Source organism: Linepithema humile, chromosome 5 (genome assembly GCF_040581485.1).
Source record: "Linepithema humile isolate Giens D197 chromosome 5, Lhum_UNIL_v1.0, whole genome shotgun sequence".
Classification (NCBI taxonomy): Eukaryota; Metazoa; Arthropoda; class Insecta; order Hymenoptera; family Formicidae; genus Linepithema; species Linepithema humile.
The window spans coordinates 6708415-6725493 of NC_090132.1; the positions used below are offsets into that span (position 1 = coordinate 6708415).

The window sequence follows — 17079 nt, forward strand, 5'->3', positions numbered from 1 at the left end:
ATTTAGTTAAAAAATATAATATTTTGTCAAACACCAAAACTTGAAGAAAAACATTTTTTAAACAATATTTTTTAACATTTTTTAACAATATAAGTAAATTACGAATAATCTTGTAGAGGTACTTATTTCCAGAAAGAGTTTATTTCCACAAATAGCTTACGTCATGCTTTTTTTCCCTTTTCAAACAAAACTTACAAAAATAGCAAAAAAAGTTTTAATTTTCATCTATTTAACCATCTGACCAATTATTATATTTCGTAGTTTCGGCCGCAACATAATTTTTTTAATCTCGAAACTTTTTAATTCCAATTTACTTACGGAACTGCGATTTAACGTAATTATCGCGTTTCGTTATTCTGCTCTGTGCTCATCCTCCCAACTCAAGTTTTTGCAGTAACTAAAGTACTAATAACAATAGCGTAGACGCACGGGTCTGAAATTTATCGCAGTTTCGCGGAATTTTCTTAATTCTAGCTCGACGATGAAATTTATATTGTTTGTTTATGCAACAATAAATGCATAACATATTAACGTATCTCTTTATACGCTTCAAATAGTTTCATAAATTAGAAACGAAAATGTTAATGTTATGAAAAATACTTAATATAAAAAAAATATCCAACGTGCAGGAATTAATGATTTTATCTTTTAAGAACAAATATGTTGATAGAGTAACGATATGTTATGCGTTGATACGTAACAATATGTTATGCTTCCCACGCTTTATTTGCGTGTTCAACTTTTAAATGAGAACTCAATAAGAAAATATCGCTAAACATGCGAGTAAAGCAGAACTCTATCTTTCCGTGAACTTTCCGGCCGAGTATGCGCTAATCGATATGACCGCGCAGCTTATTCTTATTCAGCGAAACGGCCAGGCAAAGCTTTTATTCCGCCTGAGTTCGTGATGGCACTGCGCAATTAAGCGATTCTCCTTCAAAGAGTGGCTATGATCTGCGATGAAAAGAATGGGAAGAATCTCATAAAGGGATATGATCTTGTAAATTTCCATCTAGTCCCGGTCAACCCTTGCACAAAACCGAAAGAGAGAGAGAGAGGCAAAGAGAAAGAGAAAGAGAGAGAGAAGACATGTGACATTCCATTGTATTTGATTGTAGAATTTGATCCACATGCAATACGACTTTTTATCAGGAAATAAAAAAAAAGAAATTTAATAAAATTCACAGATATAATTTAAAACGCAAAGTCATGAATTTTAATAGTAATTTAAAGTAATTCTGAAGTGACATCTCTGCAGATGAAGAAAAAACATATTTATGAAACGAAGGAGAAAATTCGTATCAAATGAAAAAAGAAAAGAGTCAAAGGAAAATTCTAAACTGACAAAACGACGAAATCCCACAGATTTGCACGCGACTTTATATAAAACGTACTTTCTGTTCCATCGACGAAATACTGAGGATTGGAAGAAAATCAGATATGGGATAGTTTGCTATTTTTCAATCTCGATCCGCGTTGAGACGCAACGCAAAAGGGTTTCGCCGGCGGCTGTTGTATTTTTATTTTCACCGAAATAAACGTCGCTCACATGCTCATGTGTTTACGCAAGATACGACTTCGTCGAATCGACATTTCAGATTCACGTTTGAAAGGTCGAACGCTGGCAATCGAAATCGCTTCTTGTTAATATCACGTTGCGAACTTGCATGATTAAATACACGCAATCAGGTGAGACGCGAGACGAGGAAAGGAAACCTTTCAGTATCGCTATTAATTCTCTTCGCAATATAACTACAATATAATATATTATGATAAATCTAAAAGAGCTACGATTAGGAATACAAAAAATTGTGCCAACATTTTCTTGTGTACATATAACACTTCTCTTATATCCATTCTTACAAAAACAATTGCATAACAAACACTGCAATCGCAGAATTATCTCGAAAGAAACGGAAATGCTTTTGAGGGACTCGTTAAAAGTTGCACGACTCGTTTGAGTCGCTTGCCTAGGTATCGTATCGCTTTCTCCTTTTCTCTTACAAAGACAATTTTTCCTACATTACGTATAAAATGCGAGATAAGCTCTGTGCTGCGGGGCACGCGCTACTTCGGTCGCATCTGTAGAATTGCAAGTTTCAACTTACAAAGAAAACGAAGGACGAAGTAGTTGCACGAACATCACGCACGCCAAGATATCGGTCCGCGTTCAGTGTAGCATGGAACCACCACACACAATCATTGTAACCGACTCGCAACTGACTTATGAATTTCCATTTATTGCGCAAAGAGACACGATAACTTTCCGGGTTAGAAGTAGAACGACGGAAACGCGATACCGACTCCGTACCTTCGTACTTTATTCCTGAAGCTGCTTCTCGTAGTTTCTGAGCGAGCGTCGAAAAAGACGTCCCGAACTTGTAATCAACTTCTTTACAAAAGCGACTCTGTGAGTTGCGCGGTCACGATTTCGCGACAAAGTAAATTTCGAAGAAATTCCCGCTAAAAAGGCCGTTAAGTCGCCTTGCGATATAAATAGATTTCACAACACAACTTCTCAATTTTCAACCGACTTTAACGAGAATCTTATATTCAACATGCATACTATATTGTACGATATTTCCTAAGATACTTCGAAAAGCTTCACGAGTTTTAAATTTATGGCCGAAATGCAATTCCAATTAAAATGTCGTCAATACTTGGTATATTTTTTGGAATGCTTCCAACGAGAGTGTGCGGAAACTCTACACAAATTTTAATCTTGCAACTTTTTATTTTCTATTCACCCTGTTCACCAAAGGATTAACCGTGAAAACTGAGCTCCACAGGCATTCTTCACCGTTAGTTTGTAACAGATGCTTTTATCGTAACTATCGCTCCAGTTTTTCCTCTTTCTTCCTCACAGAAAACTTTTTGCACAATTATGCCGGCAACTTTCGATACATACACACCGAAAGACTCTTATATACGCTGAACTACTAGTGTACCGATATTTTCAAAGCGCGTTTTTCTTGACACGTTTACACATCAAAAACCATATTCATACTTTACATTTAACGTTGAATGCTTTATTTTTATTTTATTTTCAAAGAACAGAATTTCTTAAGTATAAAAGAAACATTATTATCAGAAAAACCCGATGAAATATCTAACACAACTTTATGTTGTATTGTCAGAGCGTAAAATAATATTCTAATTAAAAGTTATTAGAATATTTAATAATAAGAAAAAATTATTACTACTTTTGGAAGATGAGAAAAAATCGCAAAGATATCGTCTTTGAGAAACGGATTTAGATTTAATTGTTCTATTCTAAATTTTATGTCTTATGTCAAAGATTACAACAAATATTATCTCAAGTTGAGATCAGACTCCCACATTTAGTGCTAAATATTCCGCTAAAATCCGACACAAAGCTACCGACAAGTTTTTACGCGGAGTGAAGTGGTTCAGTAGCTGGAGCTTTATAAACCTCGAATGTAAGCTTTCTTAGCCTTTACAGCTCGGAATTAAGGTGGTAATTTGTGTCCATGGTATCGCATTGCGTGGGTCGATAAATTTATTGCTTGCCCAACACGGTGCTTCGTGCGAAGAAAAAATTTATCGCAATTGCCGTTTTAATATTTCACCGTTTGTTTTTATTTCGTATAAACATCAGTAACAAGATTATATTTTTCGTATTCTCTTCGCCAGTAGATTGTAAGGAAAATTTAATTTAAGAAGTCACTGGAGGTTTGATTCATGTTAAAAGTTAAATTGCTTGATAAATTAAAACAACAAATTACAAAACTTAATTTTTTTTTATGTTTGTGTACGGAAAATTTTTTTGCAGAAGAATAATTTGAGTGTGGTGATGGATGCTGAAATATATATTATAGTAAAATATATATAAAAAAATGCTGCATATGCTTAAATTAAATCTGAAGCTCAGTATACCTTTTTATTTGCTACTAAATTTTTTTATTTTTTTCAACTCATTTTGTTTTATTGCTTTCAGTTTATTTAAAATTTTAAATATTACATCAAAGCAAAAAAAGCAAAAATCTAAATAATAATAAAGTAACAAAAATATGAATAAGTTATGGCGAGCATATTTTAATATCGTAGGAACGTACGGCTAATAAAAGTTTATTTTAAGTCAACATATTGATGGTTCATACTGATGTTTACGAAATAAAACAATATTTCTCGGCGGTTTATTATCGCAACTTCAAGAAAGTCGATATTGGCTGTAATATTTTTCGACCTTTGCCCCAAGCACTGGTTACAATTATTAAATATGTTTTTGACTATACCGAAATAGTTTCGCAATTACAAAAGTTGTTATGACGTAGGCAAATCAATTTCAATCTTGCTGCTTAATCCGTAATAGTTTAAATCCGTCTAATCCGCATAATGGTTATAATCAGATCCTTAAATCGGCTTATATCCGCATTTAATAAGAATATTTAGCGGTTCGTGAAATAGTTTTTAAGCGTCGACAAAATCAGCCGTTATTAACAACAAATGTTGTTTGTGGCATTGTTCCCGCGAAAGAGCTTTTCAAAATAAAATAATTTTAAATATTAAATACTCGAAATTTTGTAGTAAATAAAATAATATCGCAAAATTAAACAAATCCATGGAAATTTAACGCTATTTCTCATGCTTTACTTTAACAACGTTTTAACCATTTTGTCCATTTTAATTATTTGAACCAAATATATCAATTAATTATATGTCGCTGCAAATCTTTTTCTGAAATAAAGTTTATAGAAATTGCTATTTATTGAAAAACTTTTGCTAATATCATAAATCATTGATGTGTTATTTCAGACCCGATATAAATGCGATAAGGGCACTGACATCGGCCCAACCAGGAGCAGTGAAAGCCGCCCCTCCGACGGTTGTTAGCAGGGTCGCGGCTGAGGAACGAGAATTGCCTAGGCAGGGCAGTCTGGTCGACGGGGAGGGCATCAAAATCGTCATTCATGACGTCGACAGTGATCTTGGTGAGCCTTACTATGGAAACCTATCTATTAAAACCTACTAATCTATTGAAGCCTACCTATTGAAACATTTCCGAAGAATGTATATGTACATATATTGATCTTTAATTTTGGGCGTATTACTTTATCTTGCCTAACGCCCTTTTTATTGATTTTCTATTATCCTTCCATATTTCTCCATATCCATATTTCTCCTGTAATCGCGTGAAAAACGTGGAAGAAATACCAATATCAATCATGAATCGACGTTTCACATATTCATCTACAAGTGAAATATGATCACCTGCCTTTTCGTTCAAAAATAATCTCTATTATCATTTGATTATGCAATGTAAAGATTACAAATAGCCTTAATGTCTGTTTGTCGTTTATTCGTCGAGCGGCTTCATACTTTATTAAGGACACCGAATCCGCAAACCGCAGGAATATTTCACAAGCGTGCAAATGTTAGCGTTACGGGGGGAAGGAGGGGAGGGGGGGAGGCAAAAACGGTAGCTGAAAAGACAGTGCGTTTGATCGATCGAGCTTCGTGCTCCTGCCGGACGGTGATTCAATTTCGCGGGTAATATTGGTTTCAGTTAACTCCGAGGTTTTTGTTCTGCCACTAGTGAAATCCTGTTAATTAGGAATCGAGAATTTAATTTCGCAGGTCACCGGAGGAATCCACCCTCCTCCCGCTCGAGTTGCCCAAGGTGTCGTATTCGAATACCGATTAATTTGGGAAAACGAAACGGTTCGTCTCTTTGTCTAGGATAACACGACATTCAAGGGTTAATTAGACTTGTGTGATATCTGATTTGAGCACGATCGAACATCCTATGCCTCGGTTTGCACACACAGTTTGCGCGCGCAAGCTGCTTTCAACAGAATCGCTCTTCCGCATAGAGGAGTGGCATAATACATAACTAGGATCGATGATACGGTCGTCGTTACGAAGGAATCTTTCATCGCTCTATAAACGAGAAGACTATTTTCACAAACGTGATGTATTCACGTAGCGAGATAAAAAGTATCTTGCGTGTTTCTCGAGTGTCCCCAACGTTATTCACAAAGATTTTGTGTGCTTTCTTAAAAATTTTTGCAAAATTTTTAAACTCATTCTTAAAGTTAGCGTTTATCCATAATTTATAGTTGCCGTATGATAATTTATAAACATTTTATATTGTGTATTTATGTAGTCTAGCAACTATTCGCAGAGGAAATTAGCAAACAAAATTGTCGTATAATATGCCATTAAAATGCATGCGTATCGCGAAAAACTTTTACTCGGAAGAGTTAAGATCATTTTCTGCAATTTGTAAAACAAACATTTCCATTTTTCTCAGTATGTATAATCGAATCGTACGAAAAAAACACAAGTTTATTTGTACAGAAGCCAGTTTTTATTGTGCATTCAAAGATTTTGTTATCTGAAGAGAATAAAAAAAAAAACAAAGTACTTTTTTCTACGCGGATTACAAGCTACGAGCATCTCGATTAAAGTGTGCTTTGTATCCCTCTTATTTCATGTCAGTTCTGAACATCTATCCTTTTAGAAAAGAAGGGCATTTGTAAACGCGTTCAGTCGATAATCTTCTTCGCTACAACTCTTGAAATCTAACTACAACAAATATAATTACGGTAGAAAACTTGAATTGAGTCACTAATAAATCAAATTACCCTACATTTAAAAAAACAATAATTTTCAATAAATAATTATATAAAATAGTGTTTAAAAAATCTTCTATTTAATTTTGAAATATTAAGATTGAAGATTTGACAAATTAGTAAAGTAAATTAAGTATTTATAATAATTATAATTCTTTTATATTTATTTTTACTCCTTAACGGATCTCTAGCGTAATATTTAAATATTGCTCGTTGTAGGATGTATATATAAAATATGGAAAGATAATTTTTACTGCATATTGTTAGTTGAATTATTTTATTATCATTAACTGAGAGAGTAACTAGTTCGGTCACGATGCAGTATCTTTTTATTACGGCTGACCCAGTTTTTTTAAGCTTTCTGATAAAAGCGTCCATTTTCCCATCATATTTAATTAAAATTAAGAGGTAATTGTCTTTTAAAGTAGTTCAAATAGTAATTTAACAGTGAACCTAGTTTGTGATTACTATATTTCACTTATTTATATTAATTTCAGAAGATACGTATCTTCAAAAGAGAATTATTTAAAATTTATTTAATTCAATTAATATATAGAGTTATACATCTTATGTAAATTATTTCTAATTCTTCTAAAATAATAATAATAATTTTAATATTCCGTATGCATTTCTAAAATTTCTGACTTGTTGATACGCAGACATTTTACATCTGCAAAGTTCTTGAATTATTAGTATTATTATTTATTATTATAATTGTTAATTGATTACATCGATAACAAATAATTTTAGAAGCTACTTCACAGCGCTATACGCGTCGTTACGATGCATTAAAAAAAAAACTGAGAGCCGACAATTAAAAAATATGCAAGCAGCACTTGGATCACTTCCAACACGATTCAAGTTTGCTGAAGATTTTATCGGCAGGCCGCTCGACACACTATTTTCCTCGTCACTCTATGGGTCACCGAGTGCAAAAACGGACCATTTCATTTTTCTCGCCCAGAGGCGACTCCCCCGCGTAGGTCTCGGGCGCTATATTGATTGCAGCCGCGGCAGTTATCGCGACCCGACACGCCATACGAGAGCTATACGCGAATCGCGATCTATCTACGTGTTCATTAACGGAATGTCGATCGGAAGGCAGATTACGCCATCATCTATCTCGCCGATAAACCGCGATGCAACAAGCAGCGCGCGAAAAGGAGTAAAAAAGACGAGAAGATGGAAATGGGCAGAGAGAAAGAGAGAAAGGAACAAGAAGATGAAAGGTTCACAGGTGTGAAAATAACAATTGTCTTTTGTGCTAAAATAATTGTACGTAATTTTACGATGTGCAAGTTTATCCGCTACGACAGCGGATAACGTTGTTTACACAAAGAGTCGTTTGTTGAAGCTGTTAGTGGGTCACGTAATTGATTTATGCCTATAGGGGAGAAATAGTCTACGCATTAGCTCGTGAATTGAAGGAAATTTACATGGTAAAAAAAATATACGATCAAGAATATATTTGCGAGTATATAACGACGTAATAAATTCGCGTATTAATCATTAAATCACATCTTTAGCATAAAATAAATTTATATCATAATTTCATCACAATTTAATTCTTTTACGAAGCAAATTAAAGTGTAAAATAAATTTTCATGTGTCACATTTAAAGTGTAAATTATATAGTATATAATCCAGTTTTTATTAGTTTCATTGCTGTATTGTTGTAATTATAATGTATTAATATTATCCGTGTTTAATTTACTTAACATAAGAGATTAATTCGCTCGCTAATAAATACACCGTGATAATCAACGTATGGAAAAATGAAGAACGCGACAGCGGAAAGATAATCAAATGCTTTTCGTGCTAAGTAATCGCGCGACATTCATGCTCGCTGCAGCCAAGTCGCTAACGAAGTTCACCTAGTATTTCACGGTGTTTTTCATTTAAAGTTTAACCGACTCAGTACATTCAAAGTACATACGATTAAACAATCTCTTTACACGTACTACAATACGTTTTCCTTAAGCGTCTGTCCACAGGTTTTATTTATCATTCTTTTTTACGGAAAATTTTTACGCAAAGAGATTATGTAATGACTTATTATTATTATTATTAAAAAATGCAGCGCAGAAACATAGAAATTTATGTTATCTTATCTCATAGTTTCTAGTTTAGACCTCTGTGAAGTTGGCCCCCCATTTTTCAAAATAAAAAAAAATGATTAGAGTTCTGGATGCCCCCCGAGGAGTTCTAGAGTTCTCAGACCATTTTAGAAAGAGTTCTGCCATTTAAAGTAAAGAAAACACCATTTGAAAAATGGGGGGGCTAACTTCACGGCGCCCCCCATTATGTAAAAAATCCAAATTTTTTTATAGTTCTGAGTAGATTTCAAATAGTTCTATAGTTCTAGATAAGATTCAAAAATAGTTCTGCTCGAAATACTACGTAAATTAAATTTGAAATTCTCGACTTAGAAAACGAAAAATAGCGAGAACTCGTTCAATTTTGATTTTAGCGTTTCGAGCCTTAAGGATAATCGTTAGAACTCGTGAGGGGCTATACAGAACTCTCAACAGAACTGCCGGTTACCGAGAAAAAAATTTTTTTCCTGTAGGACTTAAAAATTTTTCGAATCCGAACCTTCAACCATCGAGAACTTTTTTATTTCGCCTCTGAGCGCTTCGAGTGTTAATAATTATCGTTAGAACTCTTCGGGGGGCGTCCAGAACTCTCATCAGAACTGCCGGTTACCGAGAAAAAATTTTAATAGAAATTTTTCGAATCCGAAACTTCAACCATCGAGAACTTTTTTATTTTACCTCTGAGCGTTACGAGTGTTAATAATTATCGTTAGAACTCTTCGGGGGGCGCCCAGAACTCTCAACAGAACTGCCGGTTACCGAGAAAAAATTTTTTTTCTGTAGGACTTAGAAATTTTTTGAATCCGAAACTTCAACCATTGAGAACTTTTTTATTTCGCCTCTGAGCGCTTCGAGTGTTAATAATTATCGTTAGAACTCTTCGGGGGGCGTCCAGAACTCTCATCAGAACTGCCGGTTACCGAGAAAAAATTTTTATTAGAAATTTTTCGAATCCGAAACTTCAACCATCGAGAACTTTTTTATTTTACCTCTGAGCGTTACGAGTGTTAATAATTATCGTTAGAACTCTTCGGGGGGCGTCCAGAACTCTCATCAGAACTGCCGGTTACCGAGAAAAAATTTTTATTAGAAATTTTTCGAATCCGAAACTTCAACCATCAAGAACTTTTTTATTTCACCTCTGAGCGTTACGAGTGTTAATAATTATCGTTAGAACTCTTCGGGGGGCGCCCAGAACTCTCAACAGAACTGCCGGTTACCGAGAAAAAATTTTGTTTTCTGTAGGACTTAGAAATTTTTCGAATCCGAACCTTCAACCATTGAGAACTTTTTTATTTCGCCTCTGAGCGCTTCGAGTGTTCATAATTATCGTTAGAACTCTTCGGGGGGCGTCCAGAACTCTCATCAGAACTGCCGGTTACCAAGAAAAAATTTTTTTTCTGTAAAACTTAAAAATTTTTCGAATCCGAAACTTCAACCATTGAGAACTTTTTTATTTCACCTCTGAGCGTTACGAGTGTTCATAATTATCGTTAGAACTCTTCGGGGGGCGTCCAGAACTCTCATCAGAACTGCCGGTTACCGAGAAAAAATTTTTTTTTCTGTAAGACTTAGAAATTTTTTCGAATCCGAAACTTCAACCATTGAGAACTTTTTTATTTCGCCTCTGAGCGCTTACGAGTGTTAATAATTATCGTTAGAACTCTTCGGGGGCGTCCAGAACTCTCATCAGAACTGCCGGTTACCGAGAAAAATTTTTTACTGTAGACAGAAATTTTTCGAATCCGAAACTTCAACCATTGAGAACTTTTTTATTTCACCTCTGAGCGTTACGAGTGTTCATAATTATCGTTAGAACTCTTTGGGGCGTCCAGAACTCTCAACAGAACTGCCGGTTACCAAGAAAAAATTTTTTTTCTGTAGGACTTAGAAATTTTTCGAATCCGAAACTTCAACCATCGAGAACTTTTTTATTTCACCTCTGAGCGTTACGAGTGTTCATAATTATCGTTAGAACTCTTCGGGGCGTCCAGAACTCTCATCAGAACTGCCGGTTACCAAGAAAAATTTTTTTTCGGTAACCGGCAGTTCTGATAAGAGTTCTGGACGCCCCCCAAAGAGTTCTAACGATAATTATGAACACTCGTAACGCTCAGAGGTGAAATAAAAAAGTTCTCGATGGTTGAAGGTTCGGATTCGAAAAATTTTTAAGTCCTACAGAAAACAAAATTTTTTCTCGGTAACCGGCAGTTCTGTTGAGAGTTCTGGGCGCCCCCCAAAGAGTTCTAACGATAATTATGAACACTCGTAACGCTCAGAGGTAAAATAAAAAAGTTCTCGATGGTTGAAGTTTCGGATTCGAAAAATTTCTAATAAAAATTTTTTCTCGGTAACCGGCAGTTCTGATGAGAGTTCTGGACGCCCCCCGAAGAGTTCTAACGATAATTATTAACACTCGTAACGCTCAGAGGTAAAATAAAAAAGTTCTCGATGGTTGAAGTTTCGGATTCGAAAAATTTCTAATAAAAATTTTTTCTCGGTAACCGGCAGTTCTGATGAGAGTTCTGGACGCCCCCCGAAGAGTTCTAACGATAATTATTAACACTCGAAGCGCTCAGAGGCGAAATAAAAAAGTTCTCAATGGTTGAAGTTTCGGATTCGAAAAATTTTTAAGTCCTACAGAAAAAAAAATTTTTTCTCGGTAACCGGCAGTTCTGTTGAGAGTTCTGGGCGCCCCCCGAAGAGTTCTAACGATAATTATTAACACTCGTAACGCTCAGAGGTAAAATAAAAAAGTTCTCGATGGTTGAAGTTTCGGATTCGAAAAATTTCTAATAAAAATTTTTTCTCGGTAACCGGCAGTTCTGATGAGAGTTCTGGACGCCCCCCGAAGAGTTCTAACGATAATTATTAACACTCGAAGCGCTCAGAGGCGAAATAAAAAAGTTCTCAATGGTTGAAGTTTCGGATTCAAAAAATTTCTAAGTCCTACAGAAAAAAAATTTTTTCTCGGTAACCGGCAGTTCTGATGAGAGTTCTGGACGCCCCCGAAGAGTTCTAACGATAATTATTAACACTCGTAACGCTCAGAGTAAAATAAAAAAGTTCTCGATGGTTGAAGTTTCGGATTCGAAAAATTTCTAATAAAAATTTTTTCTCGGTAACCGGCAGTTCTGTTGAGAGTTCTGAACGCCCCCCAAAGAGTTCTAACGATAATTATTAACACTCGAAACGCTCAGAGGCGAAATAAAAAAGTTCTCGATTGTTGAAGTTTCGGATTCAAAAAATTTCTAAGTCCTACAGAAAAAAAATTTTTTCTCGGTAACCGGCAGTTCTGTTGAGAGTTCTGGGCGCCCCCCAAAGAGTTCTAACGATAATTATGAACACTCGTAACGCTCAGAGGTAAAATAAAAAAGTTCTCGATGGTTGAAGTTTCGGATTCGAAAAATTTCTAATAAAAATTTTTTCTCGGTAACCGGCAGTTCTGATGAGAGTTCTGGACGCCCCCCGAAGAGTTCTAACGATAATTATAAACACTCGAAGCGCTCAGAGGCGAAATAAAAAAGTTCTCAATGGTTGAAGTTTCGGATTCAAAAAATTTCTAAGTCCTACAGAAAAAAAAATTTTTTCTCGGTAACCGGCAGTTCTGTTGAGAGTTCTGGGCGCCCCCCGAAGAGTTCTAACGATAATTATTAACACTCGTAACGCTCAGAGGTAAAATAAAAAAGTTCTCGATGGTTGAAGTTTCGGATTCGAAAAATTTCTATTAAAATTTTTTCTCGGTAACCGGCAGTTCTGATGAGAGTTCTGGACGCCCCCCGAAGAGTTCTAACGATAATTATTAACACTCGAAGCGCTCAGAGGCGAAATAAAAAAGTTCTCAATGGTTGAAGTTTCGGATTCAAAAAATTTCTAAGTCCTACAGAAAAAAAAATTTTTTCTCGGTAACCGGCAGTTCTGTTGAGAGTTCTGGGCGCCCCCCAAAGAGTTCTAACGATAATTATGAACACTCGTAACGCTCAGAGGTAAAATAAAAAAGTTCTCGATGGTTGAAGTTTCGGATTCGAAAAATTTCTAATAAAAATTTTTTCTCGGTAACCGGCAGTTCTGATGAGAGTTCTGGACGCCCCCCGAAGAGTTCTAACGATAATTATTAACACTCGTAACGCTCAGAGGTAAAATAAAAAAGTTCTCGATGGTTGAAGTTTCGGATTCGAAAAATTTCTAATAAAAATTTTTTCTCGGTAACCGGCAGTTCTGATGAGAGTTCTGGACGCCCCCCGAAGAGTTCTAACGATAATTATTAACACTCGAAGCGCTCAGAGGCGAAATAAAAAAGTTCTCGATGGTTGAAGGTTCGGATTCGAAAAATTTTTAAGTCCTACAGGAAAAAAATTTTTTTCTCGGTAACCGGCAGTTCTGTTGAGAGTTCTGTATAGCCCCTCACGAGTTCTAACGATTATCCTTAAGGCTCGAAACGCTAAAATCAAAATTGAACGAGTTCTCGCTATTTTTCGTTTTCTAAGTCGAGAATTTCAAATTTAATTTACGTAGTATTTCGAGCAGAACTATTTTTGAATCTTATCTAGAACTATAGAACTATTTGAAATCTACTCAGAACTATAAAAAAATTTGGATTTTTTACATAATGGGGGGCGCCGTGAAGTTAGCCCCCCCATTTTTCAAATGGTGTTTTCTTTACTTTAAATGGCAGAACTCTTTCTAAAATGGTCTGAGAACTCTAGAACTCCTCGGGGGGCATCCAGAACTCTAATCATTTTTTTTTATTTTGAAAAATGGGGGGCCAACTTCACAGAGGTCTAGTTTAGAAAAGAATAATTTTTAAGATATAACAGTATTCTCTTTAAGAGAATATCATTCTGTATTGGAGTATATTAAGGTTCTCTTTTTCTCTCTTCCTTATTTAAAACATAATAAGTATTATCTATACTTCTCATATCTTTTCTGCTCATCTGAAGAATGTGCTCGCGTTTCGTGCGATTAAAAATTCAGCTACATCACTTCGCTGCTTCGATAAATCTATTCCTATCTCAAATATGTCCGCGGATCATCGTCGGGTCAACTTTTCGAGACCGTGAATGTGTCGGGTAGACCGAGTAGGTGCAATCGGGGTCAGTATCGAAATCGCCTTTACGCTACACCGAGCAGAAATCGCCAGGCTGCATTATGAAAAAGGAGCCGCTCGAAAATCTCGACTGTAGTTCGATATTGCCTCGCGCCTCTTTTACCTGCATCTCTACGTTAAACAGAAATTCCTACCGTTGTGCAAATCACAGTGACAGTTTCAATTAACAAGTTGTAAGTTTGTTTCCGCGAGAAGATACCGAACGATTTTACCACTGTATGTAAAACAACGGATAGATCGTATTAAGTACGCAATCAGTTCGACAACTGACAGTGTCAATTAAGAGAAGTCTTGTTTCTTTTCGCAACGCGAACATGGTTCTGCTAAAATTGTTTGTTAGCTATTTGCTCATTGCATCATTCTGGTTTTTTATTTGTTTCGTTTCATTATATAATATCAGTCTATTATTTGGCCAGTGAGCATACTTCAATTTATATTTCAATTCAGATTTGGAAAACAATGTAGGCTTTTTCCATACTTTTTTATATTTCACGAATTTTATTTTCAAATTTAATCTCAGAATTTTGCTTATTTTGCATCGCATCATATCTTCACATATATTTTTGTTCGTTTTCATATTATATTAAATTTGTTCATACGTTGTTGCATATTTTCCTATTTATAATCTTGTTTAATATTTTATGATTTAATTTTTGCAAAATATCATTAATATACAGAAAAACAAAAACTGTTATTAAAACTGTTATTGATTTTTCCGTATATTTTATTTTTACAGCTCCACGGATGAATGCAAAGAGAAGGGTAAAGCTGAGGAGAGACCCGGTCATGGATAAAGGACACAGAAGTAAGTACATAATTAGTGCACTAATTACTTTTATAATTGAAGCACCATTGAGGCGTCCATTTCGGAACTTGAGATTCAAGAAGGGCTGGAATTTGCTCTAGATTCCAATTTCTATTGATCGACTAAAGCTCTCCAATACCGATATCGCTGATATATATTACTACGCAAATAGTAATAATAGTAATTAATGTCGTGTCTTTAATCTCTTTAGAATATCGACTTTTCGTTGCAGCTGTGAATGAAAACTTTTGATATTATTGATACATTAGTACACTATGCAAGCCTTAGTATTCCGAGAAAATTGTGAATTTTTTTTTTACTATTGTAAATAATATTTGAAAAAGAAACACATATTGTTATTAGAGGAATTTTTCTATACTGAAACAATTTTGTTCTTTTCTACAACGTTAAATTAAAAAAATAATTAAAGCACTTGATTGCTCATTTTGTTTTTCTCATATAATTTATTATATATATATATATATGTTAATTCACACATTAAAGATTAATAACACATCAGTTTGTCTCTTTTAATATATTAAATATTTTATTAATTTATTTTTATTTTTATAATCACTATTATTATTTCACTTTTTTAAAGATAATCGAAAAATTATTGAGAAAAATTCAAATCAAATTTGCAAAGCTGTTCAACGAAATTTCAAAAATGGGAATACATGTAAATAATATAACATATAAGTACCAAAGAAAATTTGATCGTAACAAAATAAAGGATCAAAAATTCTATTAGTTATATTAACAATAATAATTGCTAGAAAAAATAATTATATCATGCAGAATAATCGGAAAAGATGCAACAGGTTTAGCAGACACCTAATACAACGATAATCAAAAGATTAACGAATCGCGAAATACTTTGATAGGATCCAAGTTAATCAGCGATCTACAATCAATCTTTTGTCACTTTTATCGTCACTTTAGAACTCCATCTCTCTTTGTCTTATCCTTTCACGCACCATTTCTTCTCCAACTGCTCCCTTTTCGTCTATTGTTATTTTACATTTCGTTCTCTTAAACTCTTTGTACATATTCCATTACGATGTTCTATCATTTACATTTTCAATAAATTATGTATTTTTATTTCCACATTTATTTTTGAGATTTATTCTGATAAATAAATTAAATCTAAAATAAAATTAGTAATTTGAGAAATAAATTTCCTAGATATTTTGCAATATTGCTCATACGTCATCCTGTCATTGTTTCGAATTATCGTTACATGTCTACCTTCCGATCACGTACCTACGCAACGCGCTTATCAATGCGGTGCGTCGCATCACATGTGAGATTGTCGATAGTCGACGCTTTAAATGGGTGATGGCTGATAGTTATATCAACCGTTATGTAATAGCTACCATGCTGCTCTATGTGCGTCAAGTAAATAAGCGAAAGGGAGAGAATCGGCCCTAAAGCCTGCGCCCGACGAGTAGGCGTGCGATTGACGTTTAATTATTCGTTGCGCATTCAAACGCTTCGTTTCCTCTACGACACGCATTTCCGTTACCTTTTCTCATCCCGCGCTGTTATGAGACAGCAAGGGTTAGCCGAGTGAAGATTTTTATCTATTTTTTAATAGGATTTTTTAATTTTATCTTTGAAAGTAATCATAACACATGCATTCAAAGAGATTTTTAGAGAATTTCCGATCGTCGAAATTTTGACGGAAAATATAATTTTTAATATTTAACAGTTCTCTGATTAAATTAATTCTTATTATTATAAATCTGAAATACAGAACAAAAGATTTTTAATACATTATGCTTGATTAATTCAAACGATTCGTAACTCGCCTTTTATTATATATTTTATATTGGTGAGATTTGCGAATCTCGCATCGTTATTTATATAATTACCGCGGACGTTGCAATCAAATATTATTACGCGCGCTAATATTCAGAACAATTAATGCATTTATTCAACAGTACGAAACTCTCGACCGTGGCGACCATGCAGTAAAATTTACGAATGGTCCAGTGATCTTCGTTTAGTCGCGGTGACTTGTTTAATGCAAAAACGGCGAATAATAGTTACACGAAGCGTGTGCTTGCTTACCCGTATTATTGAACTGAGAACAAATATATGCAACTTTTCAAATTATCAATTTTATTTTATTTTAATGCGATTTAAATACGAAACAATTTATTATTTTTAGTCATCCATCGATATACACAGCATGATTAAAAATCGAATTAACATTGATTCAATATAAAATAATTAATCTGTATTTCAGAAAATAAGAATTTTTATCGCGATATATTTTCGTGGGTCACTAAGATTATTTATCATGCAAAAGAGAAACTTTATGTCTGAAAAATAACGACATTGATTGTCAAATATATATCATACTTAAACGAAAAATTAACAAAAACTTCCGTTCGAATAATCCAGTTATTTTTCAGACGTATCGTATACGTAAAAATAAAGTAAAAATCAAGTTTACAAATTACGAGCTGA

General features: G+C 34.4%; 2 protein-coding genes across 13 annotated transcripts in view; one reads left to right on the forward strand and one right to left on the reverse strand.

The window, feature by feature from the left end:
• Positions 1-17079, reverse strand: part of Ccdc56 (Coiled-coil domain containing 56) — a 144782-nt gene that overhangs the window by 90184 nt on the left and 37519 nt on the right. The gene's annotated exons all lie outside the window — the stretch shown is intronic.
• Positions 1-17079, forward strand: part of Fife (regulating synaptic membrane exocytosis protein fife) — a 158744-nt gene that overhangs the window by 74899 nt on the left and 66766 nt on the right. For all 9 annotated transcript variants that reach the window (XR_010890512.1, XR_010890514.1, XR_010890513.1 and 6 more), the window contains exons 10-11: positions 4777-4952; positions 14536-14604. Coding sequence is in view for 5 of the 9 variants with exons in the window: in XM_067356282.1 (XP_067212383.1) it covers positions 4777-4952; positions 14536-14604 (245 nt within the window). In the remaining 4 variants the exon portion in view is untranslated. The remainder of the gene's footprint in view (positions 1-4776; positions 4953-14535; positions 14605-17079) is intronic.